Source organism: Equus przewalskii, chromosome 5 (assembly GCF_037783145.1).
Source record: "Equus przewalskii isolate Varuska chromosome 5, EquPr2, whole genome shotgun sequence".
In the NCBI taxonomy this organism is placed as follows: Eukaryota; Metazoa; Chordata; class Mammalia; order Perissodactyla; family Equidae; genus Equus; species Equus przewalskii.
In genome coordinates, this window is record NC_091835.1 from 19,848,943 (window position 1) to 19,868,147 (window position 19,205).

The following is a 19,205-nucleotide window of genomic DNA, read 5'->3' on the forward strand; positions in this document are numbered from 1 at the left end:
CTGCCTTTTAGATAAACAAGAGCGACATCTCTCTAGACAGTAGCCCAGGAGTAACAGCGGATACAGAAGGACAGAACGTCTGGAGTCACGAGTACGACAAGGAGTGAGTTCAAGCACGGGCTTGAAGGAGCATGTGATTGAGGGGGGTGAGGGCAAGAGGGAGCCCGAGAGGGGAGGGATGATGGAATTGGATCGAACGAGATAAAAAACCCCAAATCTCTTCATTTTCCCCTCTTTTTAAATTCCACAATGGACACTCACTTGCAAATTCACATTTCTCTTGCCCTTCTCTCTCCTTCCTGTTGACCATACTCTTGTCTTTCCAAACCACAGATTTTCCTTCTATGCCCAAATAATCTTTGTTCAACTAAAATGAGCACCTAGATTTCTTAGCTTCTCATTTCTGTTACTGTTTTTTGTTTGTTTTGTTTCTTTGTGGTGAGGAAGATTGGTTGCTGAGCTAACATCTGTGCCCATCTTCCTCTATCTTGTATGTGGGATGCCACCACAGCATGGCTTGATGAGCGGTGTGTCAGTCCGCACCCGGGATCCAAATCTGTGAACCCAGGGCTGCCAAAGTGGAGCATGAGAACTTAACCACTATGCCACAGAGCCAGCCCCCGTTACTGTTCCTTTTTTTTTTTCCTCAGGAAGATTAGCCCTGAGCTAACATCTGCTACTAATCCTCCTCTTTTTGCTGAGGAAGATTGGCCCTGAGCTAACATCCGTGCCCACCTTCCTCTACTTTGTATCTGGGATACCTGCCACCACATGGCTTGCCAAGCAGTCCAGACCTGGGATCCAAACCTGCAAATCCCGGGCCTCGGAAGTGGAACGTGTGAACTTAACCACAGCGCTACCAGGCGGCCCCAGTTACTGTTCATTTTTAATTGATTATTTCTCCCTGCCAGCAACAAACCATCAGGCAAATCAATGATACTGCCTCAGCCTCTTGACCAGCAAAGTCAGCCCGGACCATCAAATGATGCGGGGAGACACAAGCCCCAGATTTCTGCACCGTTTCGGGAGGGGTGGGCATCCCGAGGGTTTTCTTGCAGAGCCCCCACTCACCCAAGGTTCAAGGGACTCCAACACAAAGTTGCAGGGTAAGACGCGAGTGAAGAGGAAGCCACAGACTGGCGCGATCTCAGTCACAACAAGTTCAGCACCTGCCAGTGCGGTACCACTCACACGGGCCACGGAAATTCCCAACAACAACAACAGAGATGCAAAGCCTGCAACCTTACTATGTAACAAAGTAGCAATGCTGAGAACACCCAGTACTGGGGTTGAGCCGTCCCAGCCGTCCCAGAAGGTACTAGGTATCATCTTTAGCTGCCTGCGAAATCATGTGAATTTTCCTGCACATTCTAGATGGGTAAACCCCGCCTGTAACTCCTCTGGGGAGCCAGCCCCGAGCCTCGCACACGGAGGAAGCCCCGCCCCATGGGGTAAAACCCCTGTACTGAACCGAAGCTCCCAGGCTGGGGCCGCCGTTACCTCCTGCAGCCTGATCTCCTCGGGCTGGAGGATCTCCAGCACCCCGCTGCTCTGGATCTCCGGGAGGTCCTGCCAGAGGTTGAACCGCGAGTGGGGGTTACTGAGCAGGCAGATCTGGGGCAGAGCCCTCCTCTCCGGGGGGCTGGCCGGCTCCTCTTCCTCCTCCTCCTCCTCCTCCTCTTCCTCCTCCTCCTCCTCCTCTGGAGTCTCCTGGCCGGCTGGCGAGCCGTGGACATTGGCATGTATTTGTGCATCCTGTTGCCTCCTGGTTTCAATTTCTTGGAGCGTTGATTTATCTCGGTATTCCTGATACAGGAGCCCTGGAATCAAAGAGAATCGTAACGAAGACAAGAAAAACGTTTTGGGTGAAGATCTTTCTGGATCCCTAAGTCCAGGCTTTGCCTTCTTATCAAGGGCAAATGCTCCGCCTAGAAACATACAGAGAAAGCCAGACCCTCCACGCCACTGACCCACTGCCACGTCTTCATTTCTTGGGAAGGCTCAGCACGCATAAGGTTTTTTCCAACAGAGAATAAAGAAATCCCTGAACTGGTTCAAAATCCAAATATAGGCTTTTCCCACACATCCTTGGCAAACCACGAGACTCTGGAACTTGATGTGTTAATAACCAATGTGTGCAGAGTTGACGGAAATGTCCCAATTATGTTTCTACATCCCAACAGGACACTTTCCAGAGCCTTAAATGCTTCACTATTAAAACTCAAGTACATTCATTTTCGAAACGGGAGCCCTTGTAAATTCTCGTTTTGAAGGAAAAACCAATATTTCATCCACTTTACGATTCAAATGGGAAACATTCCCGTTTTTTTGCTTCTGCAATTTCAGACTTCTGTCCCTGACCAATTGTACTCGAAATAAATGCATTCTAAGTCTCCGAGGAGATTTGGGGGTGCAGGTGAATCAGCAGAAACGTGGCACCTCCATAGGGACAAGCCCATTTCCGACATCCCGGCTGCGGGGCAGAGGAGCAGAAAAGTTTCTGTGGTGAGGGGAGTCCCGGCCCAGGGAGAGGGGAAGGGGGGAAGGGGGAGAATCCTGCCGGCAGTGAGGCTGGGAGGAGAGGGGGTCAGACCTCAGGGGTCTTATCTGCCTGCTGTGCTATGGAGGTGACAGTCTATCCCGTAGGCAAGAAGGAGGCGTCAAGAGACCTCAGGCAAGCAGCTCTGGGCTACAATTCAGGAGGACCACTGATGGGAAGAAAGGGGCGGTGACAATTCTCCAGGCGAGTGTGGTGGAGGCCTGAACATTAGTGGTGGCAGAGGGATGGAGGGGTCAGAGATAAGGAGAAGATGGGTGCCGGTGACTGGCTCGTGCTGGGTCACGAATGATATTCTGGTGACCAGCTTGGCCACACCATCTTGTGGCCCCATACAAGGAGGCCAGGAACACAGGAGGAGGGTCTGACTGGGGGATGGGGGTGGTGGGGAGATCCAGGTGCTGAGGGTACCCAGGTGGGGAGGTCCAGTGGGCAGTGGGACATACTGGTCTGGAGAGCAGTCAGGGCCCCTTGACATCAGTCAGTCTATGTCTAAAACAAAGATGGTCTTCCCAGGAAAGTTCTAATGGGGATAAACGTACCACTTGTAAAGCACTTTCTCTCTCTTTTTTGTTTCTGAGGAAGATTGGCCCTGAGCTAACATCTGTGCCAATCCTCCTCTATTTTGTATGTGGGTTGCCGCCACAGCATGGCTGCCAATGAGTGGTGTAGGGAACCGAACCTGGGCCACCAAAGTGGAGCATGCCAAACTTAACCACTAGGCCACGGGGCCGGCCCCAAGCACTTTCTCTTACAGTGCAATACAAACGTTAGCTATTATTCCTTTTTCATCTAATTGTTACATATATCTAAAGAGTAGAAAAAGAAAGGAAAGAAAACAGACTCACTTTGAAATCCTGAATGTGGCTGGATAAATTCATAAATAGGAACCAAATAAATGCACCATGTGGATTAAATTAGTTGACCTCCCATGCCCCCAATGCTAAATTATAAAGCCTTTATGTTAAGTACAGCATTTACTTTAAAAAATTAAGATGCTGTGATCTGACAATGTTACAATCCTGCCGAATATAGCATGGAGTTAATTTGACGAAGGAATGAGAAAGAAAACGGAAGTCTGAGCTCAATGCAATCCAGATGGAAGATCCATGAAGACAGAGGTCTCACCTCACTACGTAAATTGGTCTAGTCATAGACATAAGATATAATTACTGTTGCCAACGTCACACCAATTATTCCCCTGTGACTCCCATGCTTTTTACAGAGGTTTAAAGAAACCTGGTTTCCACGAGTCGACTTAGATTCACTTTGCAATGCTTAGCACAGCGCCTCCCACATAGTAGGAACTCAAATATTTGTTGAATTGAACACCTTTTAAAAATATGGTTTCCAAGCCTCACCAAATTGTCTCACTAATTTGGCATCTTTTAGAAGGTTCAAAAATATGTCTTATGTATCCTACAGTTGGCTGATCCTGGTACATACTATCTCCAACATCACGCTGTCATACATATGCTGAAAAGAGATGAAAATATCAGGAGTGGGGGTAGTTGGGTTGAAAATAATATTTCTGAAATCTCTTTGTGGCAGACACTGTTGGCTGCCTCTCCTCGATCCCCTCGCACCCTTTCTTCCCAGCTGGCGGGGGAGGGGTTTTGTTTGGGTGCTGACCCATTCTGTGCTCAGGGAAGTGAGTGAATTTTGACCTATCAAAACCTACTGGGAGAGTTCCCTTCCTCTTGCCACTGGGGGGTTTAGACATGAGCATGTGACACAACCTAGCCAAGGAGAATAAGGGGCTATCTTACATTTTGAGAAGGGCTTCTCAGAAAGATGTCCCTCCCCAATAGACACTTGAAGACAAACTGCCCATTTTTGCTTTTACACATGGCTGCTTGAGGATGTGATGCCTGGAGCAGTGGCAGCCATCTTGCGATACGAATTCTGAATGGTGGAAGGAAAGGAGCTGGGTGATTGCTTGGCTGAAGGAACCAACTCCAGAACTTCTCACCTCTGGATTCATTAACTGAGATAGAATATTTCTATTGTTTAAGGTCACTTTTTACTGGATATTCTGTTACTTTCAGCCAAAGACTCTCAATACAAGTAATTTTAGAATTTTCTCAAAACTTCATACTTCTTTCTGAAGGATTTAGAATACGAATTTAAACACCAATTTTCCTGGAGTTACTGTGATTACAAGGAGGTATCTGACACACTGCATAATCATTTTTCATAACCCGCTTAATTTTATTAGTCTTAAAATTCAGATTACAATAGAAATAGAGTAGCTTTACCTGAGGAACCATGTGTTATCTGATTAAATTTCTGTACTCAGTGTTCTGTTTATAGATTATGTTTTCCTGTCTTATGTTTTGGACATTCAGCAAGCACAACTTTATATGGGAGTTAACTTTGCCTGTAAAACTCTGCACATGGTATTATATCCATGCAGAATTCGAAGGCTCAGTGCCCATCTCTCCGAATTAAAATGATCTCTACCAGGCTGGCTGTGCTGCCCTCAAAAGACGGTGAACTCCCAGCTCCTCCTGACAAAGCCCCCGGCGTCATTCAACATCTCACCTGCCGAAGAGAATAATTTATTGTCTTTGACTCCTTCCAATAGGAACTGCTAAAGGGCAGGGAATCTGTTTATATTTTAGTGAGCACCTTCGATGTGCAAGCATTCATTAGGTGTCAGAGACAACAACAGCTTGCGTGTGCACCACACACAAACCCCACACCCCAGTCACAGGGTCTCAGGGTCTGTGGTCTGTCACGACAGTTGTAGACCGTGTCACACATTATCCTGGCATAATCTGTTCTGGCCTCGGTGGGAGCCACTGCAGAATCCAGCACAGTGGTCTCTAAACGCCTATATTCATTCCTCTTTCTTCCCCCTTGAATTCCACTGCATCTTTAGGAACCTGCCCTCCTTTCCTGATACCTGGCACAGAATTCACTTCATTCCTCGAGCTGAGAGCTGGCAGGGCTGTCACAGGACTCTGCTTAGTGCAGCACTCAAGTCTACCATGAAGGAGGTGAGACGAAGGCAGCCACAGCTCTGTGCTGTCATTCAACACGTCTCTCGAGCACCTAGCCTTGGATCCAGCCCAGGAGCCAGAAACAGATGTTCGCCATCATATCCGCACATTGTGGCAGGGACAGCGGGAGGAAGACTCGGGGGGTCAGTCTCCGCTGTTTCCAACAGGAGGAAACTGATGGCCAAGGGCAGCAGGTCCCGGAGCTCAGGGCCCCTGACTCCCGGCTTCGAGCTTAGGCCACTGGCCCGACTGGTCCTGCCGTCTCCGGCAAGGGGTCTCCACACGCCCATGACGCACACAGGAGCCCCTCTCTCCTTGAGCTCCCTGCACCCACCCCATTTCTTTCCCATCAGGACACTGATCTTACCCAAAGAGGATCCCTTTCAGGAGGGCGGAAGTCAAGGCTTCCAGCGTGGGCCAGGACAGAGCTGGCCCTCCTCACGGTGAAGGACCATGTGGCAGGGAGCCCGGAGAAAGGGGCTTTCAGAGCAGCCCCTCTCCATTCCCCCAGCAAACAAGGGGAAGAGCTGCCACCCCCTGGCCTGACACACAGCGGGCCGCGGGAACAGAATTCCTGGAGTCAACGCAGCCCAACAACGCAGGGTGTGCTCCACCCACTCAGCGAGCAAGGCTCAGCTCCTTGCAGGCTTCAGCTTGGAAAAACCTCCGCCAGGGACAGGAGGATGCCCAAGAGTCTCCCACGGGCAGGATCTCCCAGGCAGTGGAAGCTCCACTTCCGTTACGGACACTTCCTGTCTGTCTGAGTGTTCGGGATGGAGGACAGTAATGATGTACGCAGGGAAGAAAATTCCCAAACCTCAATTTTTACTTTAACGAATAGACCGTCGGCTGCTCTGACAACACTAAAGAACAAAACGATTTTCTAAGCAGCTGGGGACAGAACTCCAATTATCCTTTCACCACCACCTCTGGTGATGACAGAAGAACTAGTTTGATGTCATTGGCAATGTTTGACTTCTCAGTGCAAGCGCCGGAGTTCTCGGGACGCCTCCCCACTTCCCTGTCTGCGTTCACGGGGCTTCTGCGGGAGCTGGACACGCGCAGGCTGCGCCCCCCACCTCCAGGCGCTGATCCCGGAAGGGCAGGTGAAGCCAGGCCTCCCTTCCCAACCCGGGGGCTCTGGGGCTCCCAGCCGTCTCCACTTTCCCTTTCCCTCCCCTGTGCAAGGCGCCCACTGCCTCCTCTTCTTGAATAGCACCAGTCAGCCTGGCTGTCTCCAGAATCACCCCTGGCAGGCTCCCCTCTCTTGCCAGGTCTTCCCCAGGCCCCTCCCAGGCCGGGCAGCGCCCCTCTCCCCGCACCCTTGTCTCTCAGGCAGAAGGGACGAGGGGACAGAGAGCCCTCCCCCAGGAAAGGCTAGGCGGGTAGACCTCTCTGGAGAGAGCAGGATAGAAATCCACTTGCTAAAGCCTCATTAGACAGCACTACGAAAAGGCGGCAGTTTAGCCTATGGAACCAGTTAGAACCAACTATGTCAAAAACGTGCCTTAGCCACAGCAGATGCATTCGCTCACAGAAACCCAACAGCATCTCCCGAGCAGGGGGCCGCTCCGAGTCCACCAGGAAGCCTCATTTCCCCCTCGAAGCAGCGCCGCCGCCGGGACACCCACCTATTTGCTCAATGAGGTTCCTCCAGGAGTCGGCGGGAATGGGGCGAATCATCTGCAGGGCCTCGGTGAGCGTGGTGGGGCTGTCAGCGAGGGCCGGGCACTCCTCGGGCGTGGCCCCATTTCCCGGGGTGGAGGACGACTCGCTGCCAGAGAGAAGGAGGCGCGGGGACCGGTTATTTTTAAGCAACGACACACCTTGGCCAGCTTGCGAGAGGCGTCCGCACAGGCGGCCCTGGCCAGCTGGACCCTGCCCGGGCCCGTGGCCGCCGCCCCCCCTCCGGCCAGGAGGGCCCCACAGGCCCTTTTTGTCACAGCACCAGGGCGCGACCGAGTGATTCATTCCCACCCCAGCCCGCCCAAACCTTCATGTTTTCAGAGCTCGCCGGCGGCCGTCGGAAACTTGGCGCGCCCTGCCCGCTCCGCGGCGCCGACCGGCCGCCCCGACGGGTCCCGCGGCCGGGAGCCCAGCCCGCGCTGCGCACCCCGCGCCGCTCGCTGTCACCCGGCCCCCGGCCCCCTTCGGGTCGCGATCCTCCCGTCCCAGGGCCACGCGGCGCGGAGAGGGGGCACCGAGCGGGACGCGCGCGCCCAGGGCGCCCGGGAGAGGGCACAGGGGGCGGCCCGGGGCAGGCCTCGGGGGGTCGGAGGCCGGGGTGGGGACGCACCCCACCCCAGGCCGGGTGCCGGCACGACGGGGGCCGCGGGCGGCGGGGCCGGGGGCTGGGGATAGGCCGCGCGGGTCGGTGTCGGCGGCCCGGGAGACAAGCTGGGGCGAGGGGCGCGCGGGGGCGGCGCGCGGGGGTCCGGACGGCCGCCCGTCCTCACCTGCCGGGCAGGTGTCCCGCCACCGAGTCGCGCGCGTCGCTCTCCGAGGTGGAGCTGTCGTGGTCCACGGCGCAGGCGGCGCTGAAGGCTGCGGCCAGCAGCTCCATGGGGGCCGGCGGCCGGGCGGGCACTGGGGCCGGGTGGGGGGCCGTGCTGGGGGCCGAGGGCCGGGCCGGGGGCGACGAGCGGGCTCCGGAGCGGGGTCTCAGCGCGCGCGGCTGGAGCCGGAGCTGCCGCGGCCGCCGCTGCCGAGCGCTCCCGCAGGCGGGCGGGCGGGCGGGCGTGCGCCTGGAGGCTCCCGGGGTTGCCACGGCAACGGGGGAGGCGGCAGGGCGCGCGCGGCGGGGGCGAGGCCGGGCGGCGGCGGGGCGGGAGAGCCGGGGCTGGGCGCGACCCAGGCCCGAGGGCACCGACTGCGCCCCGGGCCCTCCCTCCCTGCCCACGCCTCCCTCCCCGCCGCGGCCGCGCCCCGCCGGGGAGAGGGCGGAGGCAGGACCGGTGGGACCGGCGAGCTGCGCCTTCGCCTTCCTGCCCCCTCCTCGCCATGCGGCCGGACCCCAGCAGCTCGCGGGGCGAACTTGAAAGGTACGGGCGAGGGGACCCTCGGCCCCATGCGCCCTCGAACCTCTGCCTCGCTCACGCCGCGCATCCTCTGCGGTCCCCCACAGGACCGGCGCCGGGACCCCCGCCTCTGCCGCCTCGGGCCCAACCTCGGGGGAGTGAGTCCTCGCTGGAGGTGCCCCGAGGGAGTCCGAGGCAGAGACTGGGGTCTCAGAGAGCCCCTGCACTCCCGCTCCTGACAGTGGAGAGGGGGCGACACGAAGGCCTCTTCTGGGTGCCCTCAGCCACCTTGAGGCCCTGGCGGCCCGGGATGGGTATAGGGGAGCGACAGGAGGAGAGGCAAAGTGCCCCCAAACCTCCACCCGATTTCCCTGCCCGGTCACATTGACTCTTGGGGCCTGCACCTTCGTGTTAGCCAGGTCAGTCTACTTCCGGATACAGAAAGCAAGCAAAAATCCGTTACTGGAGTCGAATGGAGCATGAGTGATCTGGTGTGACGTGGAAATCCAGGGAGATTTTCATCCAGCAAGACAACTGGCATGCTCCCCGGTGTCCTTTTCTGAGGCCGGGCCCCCTGCTCCCCTTGATGGACTTCCCTTTGAAGGACCTTGGGGATCCAGGGCACATGGGGACAGCAGTCTGCTTCTGTGGGCCCGGGCCAGGCCCTAGGCTTAGGGTCTGAGGATGCCTGGGGGTTGGGAGTAGAGTGCAGAGCAAAGGAAAGCCCTTCCTCTGCACATTCCACCCACGGGGCATTTGTTTAAAGGAAGAAATCCCCCGGTTTTGGATGCAAATACTCCTGGTGGGAGGGGTTCTGTTACTAGTTAGTAGGTTGGCTTTCATCGATTCCTTAGCCAGCGTCTTGAACAAGACAGTTGCGAACATGGCAGTCTTGAACGTGGGGGCAAAGGAAGGAAAGCAGCTTAGAAGAGGGCACTCTTTGCCTGGAGGGAACTCCCCTCCCCAGACATCAGCGGGCGCATTCCCAAGGCCCCAGCCCGTCCCATCTTCCCCGAGCTCTGACTCCAGGAAAAGGTGCTCGTTTTCACTGAAATCCAGTTCACAACCTTTGCCCTTAGCCCTAGTTCCCCTCCAGGGGCCTGAGTGGACAGACTGATCTCCTCTTGCCCTTAAGGCCTCTGAATATTTGTGCGACAACCACGTGGCCTTCTCTTTTTCCGAGCCAAGCGCTGCTCGGCCTTGACTCATTTCAGTGTCTCCAGCCCTCTGCTGAGATGCACATTTTCACCTGCTCACTGGCCATCTCAGCCTGGACATCTTTTAAACACTCTGCCAAGCACACTCGTGTTACCCCACCGCCACCAGCAGCCAACCAGGAGCCAGGCAGAACATGAGAGCCGGCCTCAACTTCTCCTGTACGACCTGTCACCCCACAGGTCAATGCCTCACGAGCCCCCTGGATCCCCAAAGTCCTTCAAAGCAGCGCCCCCCTCAGCATTTGGACTCACCCCAGGCCATCCTTCGCTCTGTTCCCTTCCTAAACTATGGGTCTGCTCCTGCCCCTCCTCTGCTTAAAAACCTGCATTGGAGTCCCACTCCCAGAGTCTGAAGGCCAGCATCCTGGCTCTGTCACTAGCTCTTCACCAGGTGTCCTGCTCCTTGCTGGCTTCCTCAGGGACACGGCCCTCACCGGCTCTTCTCATTCGCCGCACACTTTTCCAGGCTCTGGACTTTTGCAAGAGCTGTTCCCTGTGCTAGGACTCTTCCTCTCGCCCCCGCAAAGTCCTCACCCTTCCGGGTCGAGGTGCCCTGGGGTATCCCCACCAGGCCCTTTCCCCTGTATAACCAGCAGCATTGCCTGGCACTCTAATTCTCTGTGAATAGGGCCATCCTTACCCTAAGGATGGGCTCCTCCAGGGTGGGTACCCTCATGTCTTACTCATCCTTCATTGGGGGTCCCAGGAAGCTCACTGTGTGGGCAGTCACAAGGTCACTAGGACCTACGGCTTTGCGTGGTGTCACCACCCCTTAAATTCGATGTAACAAGAAATGGAAGCTGTTTCTTTCACACTTTGCTGCACCCGGGGGAAAAGATTCATTCGTTTTTTTAAATCAGAAAATATTCAAGTGAAATTACATATATTAAGATGAGTATAATAAGACCTTCCAATGAAAAATAAGCTAAAAATATCCTCCTAATTACAAAATCAGTTTAGAAAGTCACTGAGTTCTGAAGGCATAGAACCTTAAGCTGAATTCCCCATGTTCTATTTCCTATCATTTTTAGTGCTTATTGGGCCGACTGTTACTAAAATCTCCATTTCAGCAACATTTTGCTCAGAATCATTCACAAAATAAAATATTGATAAATATTTCAAGTATTTATACCTGATTAGTGCATAATAGACGTTCTATAAGTGTTTGTTTTGTGAAGGAATTACTGATATGTTTCAAAAAATATTTAGTTATTGTATATATTTTATCTAAAGATTGTTTATTTCTCCCTTTAAGTTATAAAAGGTAAATATTGGAAACAAAGTGGCTTCTTGTTTGTGTAGCAACCTCAGGCCTCAGGAGTCCTCATTTGTGTTTATAAAATATTACTTTATTGCGAAGGAATTGATAAAGCTTAGGAATGGTTTGGTCCGACACGTCATTTTATGGAAAAAGAAGCAGAAACGGAGTCTTAAAATGACAAGCCCAAGATCACACAGCTGGCTAATGGCAGATTTGGGGAGCATCTGTTGGTAAGTCAAGACTGTGTTGTGTGTGATGAAGGAACTGCAAATTTCTGTTCACTGATACTAAATATTTTTAAGGTCATATGGTGTGTCACCAGACATGTTAAAACACATTTGTATTCTTAAATCTAGTAGGAAAATGACTTGGATTTTTTTTTTTTTAGTGAGCAGTTATGCCTCGAATATATATTAGAAACTTCGAGAAACAGGTGCTTGATAGATTTTAATTAACTGTATTTTTTAAATCCATAAACATAGTAGTTTATTTTCGTCACTCTCAAAAGACTTTTCTGGTTGCTTTGAAAATTGGCAAATTTAAACCGCACAGGCAGCACCAGCAGTAAATCCACAGCCTCAAGGGTGAGATGGACCCCCAAAATCTGGGAAGAAAGTTAGGAAAAGGACAAGATGTAGCCTGTCTCACTCCAAGAAAACCAGAAACCCATACTTGATGGATAAAAAGATTTCTCCACAAGGAGACTTTCTGAAAGTAGGTTGTTCTGTTGTGTGGCTGGAAGTGTTTTACTGGTCAGGTGGAAATCTTTCCTTACTTTTTATCAGGAGAGTAATTTGTAATTGTGGGATTGTAACCTCTTATAGAAATAAGTTAAAAACATAATCGGGGGGCCAGCCTGGTGGCGCAGTGGTTAAGTGTGCACGTTCCACTTTGGCGGCCTGGGGTTTGCCAGTTCAGATCCTGGGTGCGGACATGGCACTGTTTGGCAAGCCATGCTGTGGTAGGCGTCCCACATATAAAGTAGAGGAAGGTGGGCATGGATGTTAGCCCAGGGCCAGTCTTCCTCAGCAAAAAGAGGAGGATTGGCAGATGTTAGCTCAGGGCTGATCTTCCTCCAAAAAAACCCAAAACATAATCAGCTTAGCCCTGTGTAGTAAAGACTTTGATCTTACCCAAAGAGAGGTCTGGTCTTGCCCTGGGTTCCTGGGCAATCTCTAAGCCGTTGGAATGTCATGTCTGACAAGAGTGTCTTTGCTTACCTGGGGGGTTGGGGCCACACCAGGTAAGGTGGGGGCTTTGGTCCATGTGATAATAGCTCAGCCTCCAGAGGGCCAAAGACTGAGGTCAGCCACCTGGGTGGCCAGTCAGTTCTAGGTGATGGAGCCCCAATAAAAACTCTGGACACCAAGGCTCAGGTGAGCTTCCCTGGTTGTCAGTATTGTCTCACATTGTTGCCAGGGAATATTTGAACTGTCCATGTCTCCACAAGGACAAGAGAACTGGAAGATCCAAGTGGAACTTTTCTGGACTCTGTCCCGTGCATCTCTTCCTTGGCTGATTGAACCTGTAGCTTTTCACTGTAATAAACCATAGTAGTGAGTTTCACAGCTTTTGGTGAGTTCTGAGTCCTTCTAGTGAATTTTTGAACCCAAGAGTGGTCTTGGGGACCCCCGAATTCTGCAGTTGGTGTCAGAAGTGAGGGTGATCTTGTGCGCTGTGCCCTAACCTCACAAGCCTCTATTCTGATTTAGAGTACAGTGACGACATTTCTCTGATGGCTGTCCTTCCTTACTTTTTAATGTTTGTTTTTTTTTCTCCCAAGTGAAGAGTTGGTTTATTCTGTTAAATTTCATCTTGTTAGGTTTTAACGTTGCTTCAGCCCTGTCAAGACGTCTGTGAATCTGGTTCTGCCATCCCCATTGGGATCACTACCTTTCCCCGTCTCATGTCACTTCTAAACCGAAAGGCCTCGTCTTCATCAGCTCATCCCGTTGTTGGTGCCAGATGACCTGAGGTGAGGGTCCTTTCTTGAGGGCAGTTTTTGAGGGCTCCATCTTCTTTTTCTCTCCCTTAGTCGGCCCTACACAGCTGCCAGGTTAATTTTCCTCAAACGTATCTGATTCCACACATCTCTTGTCTTCAGTGACTCCCCAGTACTTTGCTGGTCATTGGTTGCTAATGGTGTCAATATGCGGTCCAGGCTGGAGCTGCCCAGAGGAAAGCTGGGTCACCCTGAGAGCTCCCGTGGCCCTGCCCTTTGCTCTGTTGGTATTGCTCTGTTAACGCCTCTTTGCACAGTTTCTCGTCCCAATGGACCTGAGATTTTTGCAGGCAGCTATGAAGATGTCATTTATCTCTGCATCCCCAGCATCCAGCACATCCAGGAGGCATCAGGAAATAGCTGGTGAATAAGTAAATATGGGGAAGTGGGTAGGCATCATGTTGACATGTGCCTGGGTTCGGTCTTTCTTCTACAGTTATTGAGGGTCACACTGGCATTCCTTTGGTGCTATATCTTGCCCTTCTTTGGTCAATGAAGATGTTTCTTTAGTTGACCACTTTGGAAATGAGCAGCCTTCTGGAACTGGTGCCTCAAGCTTGGAGGAGGGAACCGTGATCTGTTGTGGTGAGTCAAAAAACCCATTAACACTGGATGCACTGTTTTGGTGAAGCGAGGAGTGTTTTGCTTTTGTTTTTGCTCTTTTTCGATGTGGTTGCTATGGAGGACAGTTGTTATAGTTTTGGTTAAATAGGGAAAAGTCCAGAGGAATGAAGAGATGCATACAAACCTTTGTCTGGGTTAAGGAGATACACTAGTGTCGGATAGGTTTCAATGATTATGGGAAGAAGGCGTTGAAGTCTTAGGGCTTAATTGCTAAAGATTTGCTATTGCTATGCTGAATACATTTGCAGAGTCGAAATTAGGTGGCCAAGCTTTGCTCCACTTCCAAGTGTGAGAGGCAGACTGGATGATGTTGCTTGGCTAGTGGAAGGTTGGAATTTCCAAAGCATTTTGATGGCTTGTGTGTCCTCATAGTGTCCTTAAAAGGCTGGGACAAATGGTGGCCATATCTTCAGTTATGAGATGCAGACAATTGTGTGGCCTTGATAGAAATGTATTTCTCAAAACAGCCTCCCCAAAATAACTCATGGGTAAGATGCTACAATGCTTGTGGGTTTGTCTGAAACTGTGGAAATGAGAGAGGGCCTAGGATGAGGGTTTCTTTGGAATATTCCTAGAAGCCTGGGACACATAGTGCCTGAGGATTTGGGCTGTGGGTGATGTCATAGGCTTTTCATCAATAGGAGCAACCTGAAACAAGGGGGACTTAAGGAAAACTACTGTTATTTCCAATATATGTTGAGGATGAAGTCTGCGGAAAATGAAATTAGGAGTTGCCTAGGTATACCTAATTCACATTTTAGGCTGTGACCATTGGGGTTTATATACTCTTAATTGGAACTCAAGCTGTAAAGGGATTCACACTCCCTTCCACAGAGATCTATTCATTTTAAATTACCTTCTAAACTATATAGGTAGACCTAATTTAATCCCATATATGGTGTGTCCTCTAGTATACTCTACACATAGAAAATTATATTATTATTATTTTTTTCTAAAGATTGCCACCTGAGCTAACATCTGTTGCCAGTCTTTTTTTTTTTTTTTTTTCCTTCTTTTCCCCAGAGACCCCCAGTACATAGTTGTAGGTCATTCTGGCTCTGCTATGTGGGACGCCACCTCAGCATGGCCTGATGAGTGGTGCCATATCCTTGCCCAGGATCCAAACAGGCGAAACCGTGGCCTGCCTAAGTGGAGCGCATGGACTCAACCACTTGGCCATGGGGCCAACCTCCTGTTATTATTATTTAGGAAGCCCACTTTTAACAGTAAAATACATTCACCATTGTGATGGAGAAGGTATTGCCTTAACCATTAACCAAATAGCGGAACTGTTTAAGGGATGAAACAAGAAAGAAAAGATGTCCATTCGTAAACAAAGTAGCCTTGAAGGAATAGCATGTAGCTAACAAAATGAATAATTAGAAATTGTCCGCACGTTGTCCTTTGCAAATTGCAAATAGCTGGGTTTTAGAGAAGTATTTTCTATAACAAGAAGCAAGCTGCATGATAACTTTTCATTTTCTATCGAAACAAACCACCCCCCCCCCCCCAACATCCAGTGGAAAGAATGTTCTTTGTTGAGTTGCCAGGACTAAACGTTCAAGGATTTCGAGTCTCGTAAAAAGACCAATGTGTCTCTGGTGGAGACTGGCCACTTTATGAGACTGGTGGAGACACAGACGAGGTGGACCACAAGATAATGTGGCCAGTTCCAGGTCCCCGCTGCTCATCATAATGTTGACAAAAATGCCTCTCTTCTCAGGAACTCAAAGCTTTTGACTACCATTGGTATTTCTATTTTGAAGACTCTAATAAGGGAACTGGTGACCACGGTGTAAAATTAGCACAAAATGAATGAATGCTATTATAAAGAGAAAGCACGCTATTTCAAAAACATGTCAGACACACAGCAATCAAAGAGGTTAAAAAATGAACAGCCAGTGTTAGCCAAGGCAGGGACGGTGTCTTTTGCCTCTGGGGACGGGAGTGTGAACTGATACAACCTTTCTGGAGGGCACTTTGACAACTCGTCCCATAAATCTGCAGGTGTTCATACTCTTTGGCAAAGAGATTTTACTTCTAGGAATATATCTTAACAAACTATAAGAATCCGTGGGGAAAAATTAGCAAAAACGGTATTTATTATCGTGTGATTGAGAACAGTGAAATATTTGGAGGAACCTGAATGCACAATAACGGGAGATGACTATTTAAATTATGACATATCTCCGAAGTGGAATACCATTAAAAGTGGTTGAGAAAATATTTAAGAATCTGGAAAGATGCCCAAAGTATACTGAAAAGAAAAGTGGATTCCCAAACTGGATGGTGGCATGGTCTTATTTCGTTTATAAACAGACTTCTATATGTGGAATTTTAAGCATTCCAATATACTTGAAAAGGGCTGGATGAATGACCGTCAAAAACATTTCCTAGTGCTTGTAGTTGATTGGTTAGAATCTGAGAGAATCTTCCTCTTTTTACTTGTATCTGTTTAAAAATTTTTTTAGACAATAAACGTGTCACTTATGTAATAAGGGAAAAATGTACTTTAAAAAACAGTATCAATCTCTTAATGTGCATCAACTTAGAGCGTGAGTTTCAGGCATTCACGGAACCGTAGGGGATCCTGATGAACCCAGAAAAGGGGCTGAGCCGTTTTGTAGTCTCCAGATGTCCTTGTGGGGGAAACACTGCAGTTCATTACGTAAGTCTCTCTTCTAAAAACCTCTTCAGTTTCCAAAGAATGACGATTTCAAATTTTACAGTAGATTACTTCCTGGCATCTCTAAAATTAAAGCGCTTACCTGATGTTCTAATCTGCCTGGTTCTAAAAATAATCCCTTTCCCAGAAATTCCTTCCATAAATCCACATGTGGGACTCCTAACCAGAAGGCTTCTTCTTTTTCACTGAAGTCTTGGTCCCATCAAAGGATTCATCCAGGAAATCACTGCCCCCCATGAAAGGCAGGTAGCCCTGACACACACAAGCCCTTCCCTGCCCTCCTGCGTGGCTAGATCTCACCTGCAGTGGCTCAACTGCTGCCTCCTCCATGAAGCCCACCTCCCATCCCTTGCCAGAGCTGGTTGTATTTGCTCACTGTCACTCTTCACCAGGGCTTCTCTTACGCCTTGATCACTTTCCTGGAGCGTTAATTCTCTGTCCTACTGGCCTGTGCACGGAGACAGGATTCAGCCTGTTTAATGCCACCTCCACTGCTGCGTGGGCGGAGACCTTGGACATCCTGGAGACTTGAGACGCATTTTCTGAATGGAGGCGGAGTTGAAGGAGGTTTGAAGGCACACAGACGTGCCTTTGGTACCATCCCCGTGCCTCTCGGGAAATTACAGTCGTAGAAACATCCTACAAACCCTTTTCCTTTCATCTGCTAAACACAAACCTCCTCTTCTTGCTACTCCCTTAAAAGGTGAATGCACCTTTAACTAAAGTACCATTATTATCTGGGGGAAAAAGCAGATTACTGGCAAAGAAGTGAAATTTCACTTTTCTTTCTTTATCTGTTTCCTGTTCGCCCTTCCCCGAGCTGACCAGTGGATGCTTCTCTTCCTAATTTTAAACCTGTGCCTCATTCTTTCCATGCTGTGAAGATTGCGTGCTAAATTATTGCTGTTTCTAAAATGTTGCTCAGCCCTTGGAGTAGGTTTTATTTGTCACTGAGTCAGTGGGATCTCTAGGCCTGTTTCTCTGTTAGTCTCAGGGTAAAAAGATGGTCCTTAATAGTCTCTTTTCTTCTTCATCAGGAGGCTATTTTGTAAGGGTCTCAGAGGAGGGTCGTAAACTTGAGGGAAACACATTCTTCCACTTGAAATTAGCATTTGTTCTTAAAAAAGAAAGAGGCTCTAAACTGTCATCAATTGAGTGTTTCCTCTAAGAAATGATGGATTCTTACCAGGAGAGGGGAGCACTTTCTCACAGTGAGTCAGAGAAATGACAAAACAGAATGGAAAAATCCCTTCCCATTGAGAACACCTTAGAATACACAATGTTCTCTCTTTAACCCGAGGCCCTCAGTTTCAGCACCTCACACGCTCTGACTCTCCATCGATTGTGTGCTTGTCTTAAAGATGGAACACTCTAAACTGTCTGGATTGAAATCCATTGTTACTACTGAGATGAAAATCTTTAGCGGAAACCGGCACTCATTGCTGATGGAAGAGCAAAATTGTCCAACCCCTTAGGAAAGGGAACTTGGCTGTAACCAACAGAAGCACATGTGTGCGATGGACGGAAGGTTTGTGTCCTCCCCAAAGTAATATGCTGAAATCCTACCCCTCAAGGTGATGGTATTAGGAGATGGGGCCTTAGGGAGGTGATTAGGTCACAAGGGTGGAGTCCTCATGAATGGGATTAGTGCCCTTAGGAAAGAGCCCGCAGAGAGCTCCCTTGCTCCTTGCACTGTGTGAAGACAGTGGGAAGACAGCCATCTGTGAACCAGGAAGCAGGCCCTCACCAGACACCAAATTGGCGGGCACCTTGGTCTTGGACTTCCCAGCTTCCTAAGCTGTGAGAAATAAACGTCTGTTGTTTATCAACCACTCAGTCCACGGTATTCTGTTATAGCAGCCCAAATGCACCAAGACAACAGGCATTTACCCTTTCACCCAGCATTTCCATTTCTAAGAATTTACCCTGAAGACTTGCCCTGAAATGCAAAACAAGATAGGTGCAAGGTCATTCGCTGTGGCATTATTTTTGATAGCAAAATATTGGAAACAACCTACATACCTGTCCAAGGGGGATTGGTTGAAGACACTATGCTAGTCACATGACGGAATACTATGCAGCCATACAAATGACAGTGAGGAAGGTGTTTCTGAATTGGGAGGATTTCCAGTGTTATGTGAAAGAAGCGACGTATGAAAGAGCATATGCAGGATGTGAGCAAAAGAAGAGGTTATATAGTTATGCACACACTTTTTTCTCCCAGAAAGAAACACAGGAAAGAAAAGGAGAAACTTGTAAAGATGGTTACTTCCAGAGTTGGCGTAGATGGTAAGACTTTCTGAGTGTACCTTTTTATACAGTTTTGACTTGTAAATCACATAGATGTTTTACATATTCAAATAATTTTTAAAAATCTAAAAACATGGGGAAAAAATCAAATCTTAGCATTGAAAAGAAACATAAACAAATGAACCTAAGTAATTATCAAATTGATAACGTAACCACACAGAAAAAAAATTGATTCAAGTAGTTTTGGATGTAGTCCTTTGTCTTTATACCACTGCTGAGATCTCTTCTAGGACTGAAAAAAGCAAAGACGTCTTCAACTTTACTTAGGACGTGTTGTGGGCTGAATTGTGTTGATACGTTGAGGGGCTGACCTGGTGGCGTAATGGTTAAGTTTACGTGCTCAGCTTCAGTGGCCTGGGGTTAGCAGGTTCAGATCCTGGGCGCAGACCTCCACACTGCTCATCAAGCCGTGCTGTGGTGGCATCCCTTATACAAAATAGAGGAAGACTGGCATAGATGTTAGGTCAGGGCCAATCTTCCTTGAGCAAAAAGAGGAAGATTAGCAACAGATGTTAGCTCAGGGCCA

At 49.7% G+C, this 19,205-nt stretch overlaps 1 protein-coding gene across 6 annotated transcripts in view; it reads right to left on the reverse strand.

Moving 5' to 3' along the window:
- NGEF (neuronal guanine nucleotide exchange factor) overlaps positions 1-19,205 on the reverse strand; it is a 103,695-nt gene that overhangs the window by 31,565 nt on the left and 52,925 nt on the right. For 3 of the 6 annotated variants that reach the window (XR_011539827.1, XM_070618573.1, XM_070618572.1), the window contains exons 4-5: positions 7,194-7,336; positions 1,501-1,820 (exon numbers count right to left, since the gene is read on the reverse strand). Coding sequence is in view for 4 of the 6 variants with exons in the window: in XM_070618573.1 (XP_070474674.1) it covers positions 1,501-1,820; positions 7,194-7,336 (463 nt within the window). In the remaining 2 variants the exon portion in view is untranslated. Of the gene's footprint in view, positions 1-1,500; positions 1,821-7,193; positions 7,337-8,018; positions 8,314-19,205 lie in introns of those variants that run through there. The other 3 variants (XR_011539828.1, XM_070618575.1, XM_070618574.1) reach the window with 2 other exon arrangements.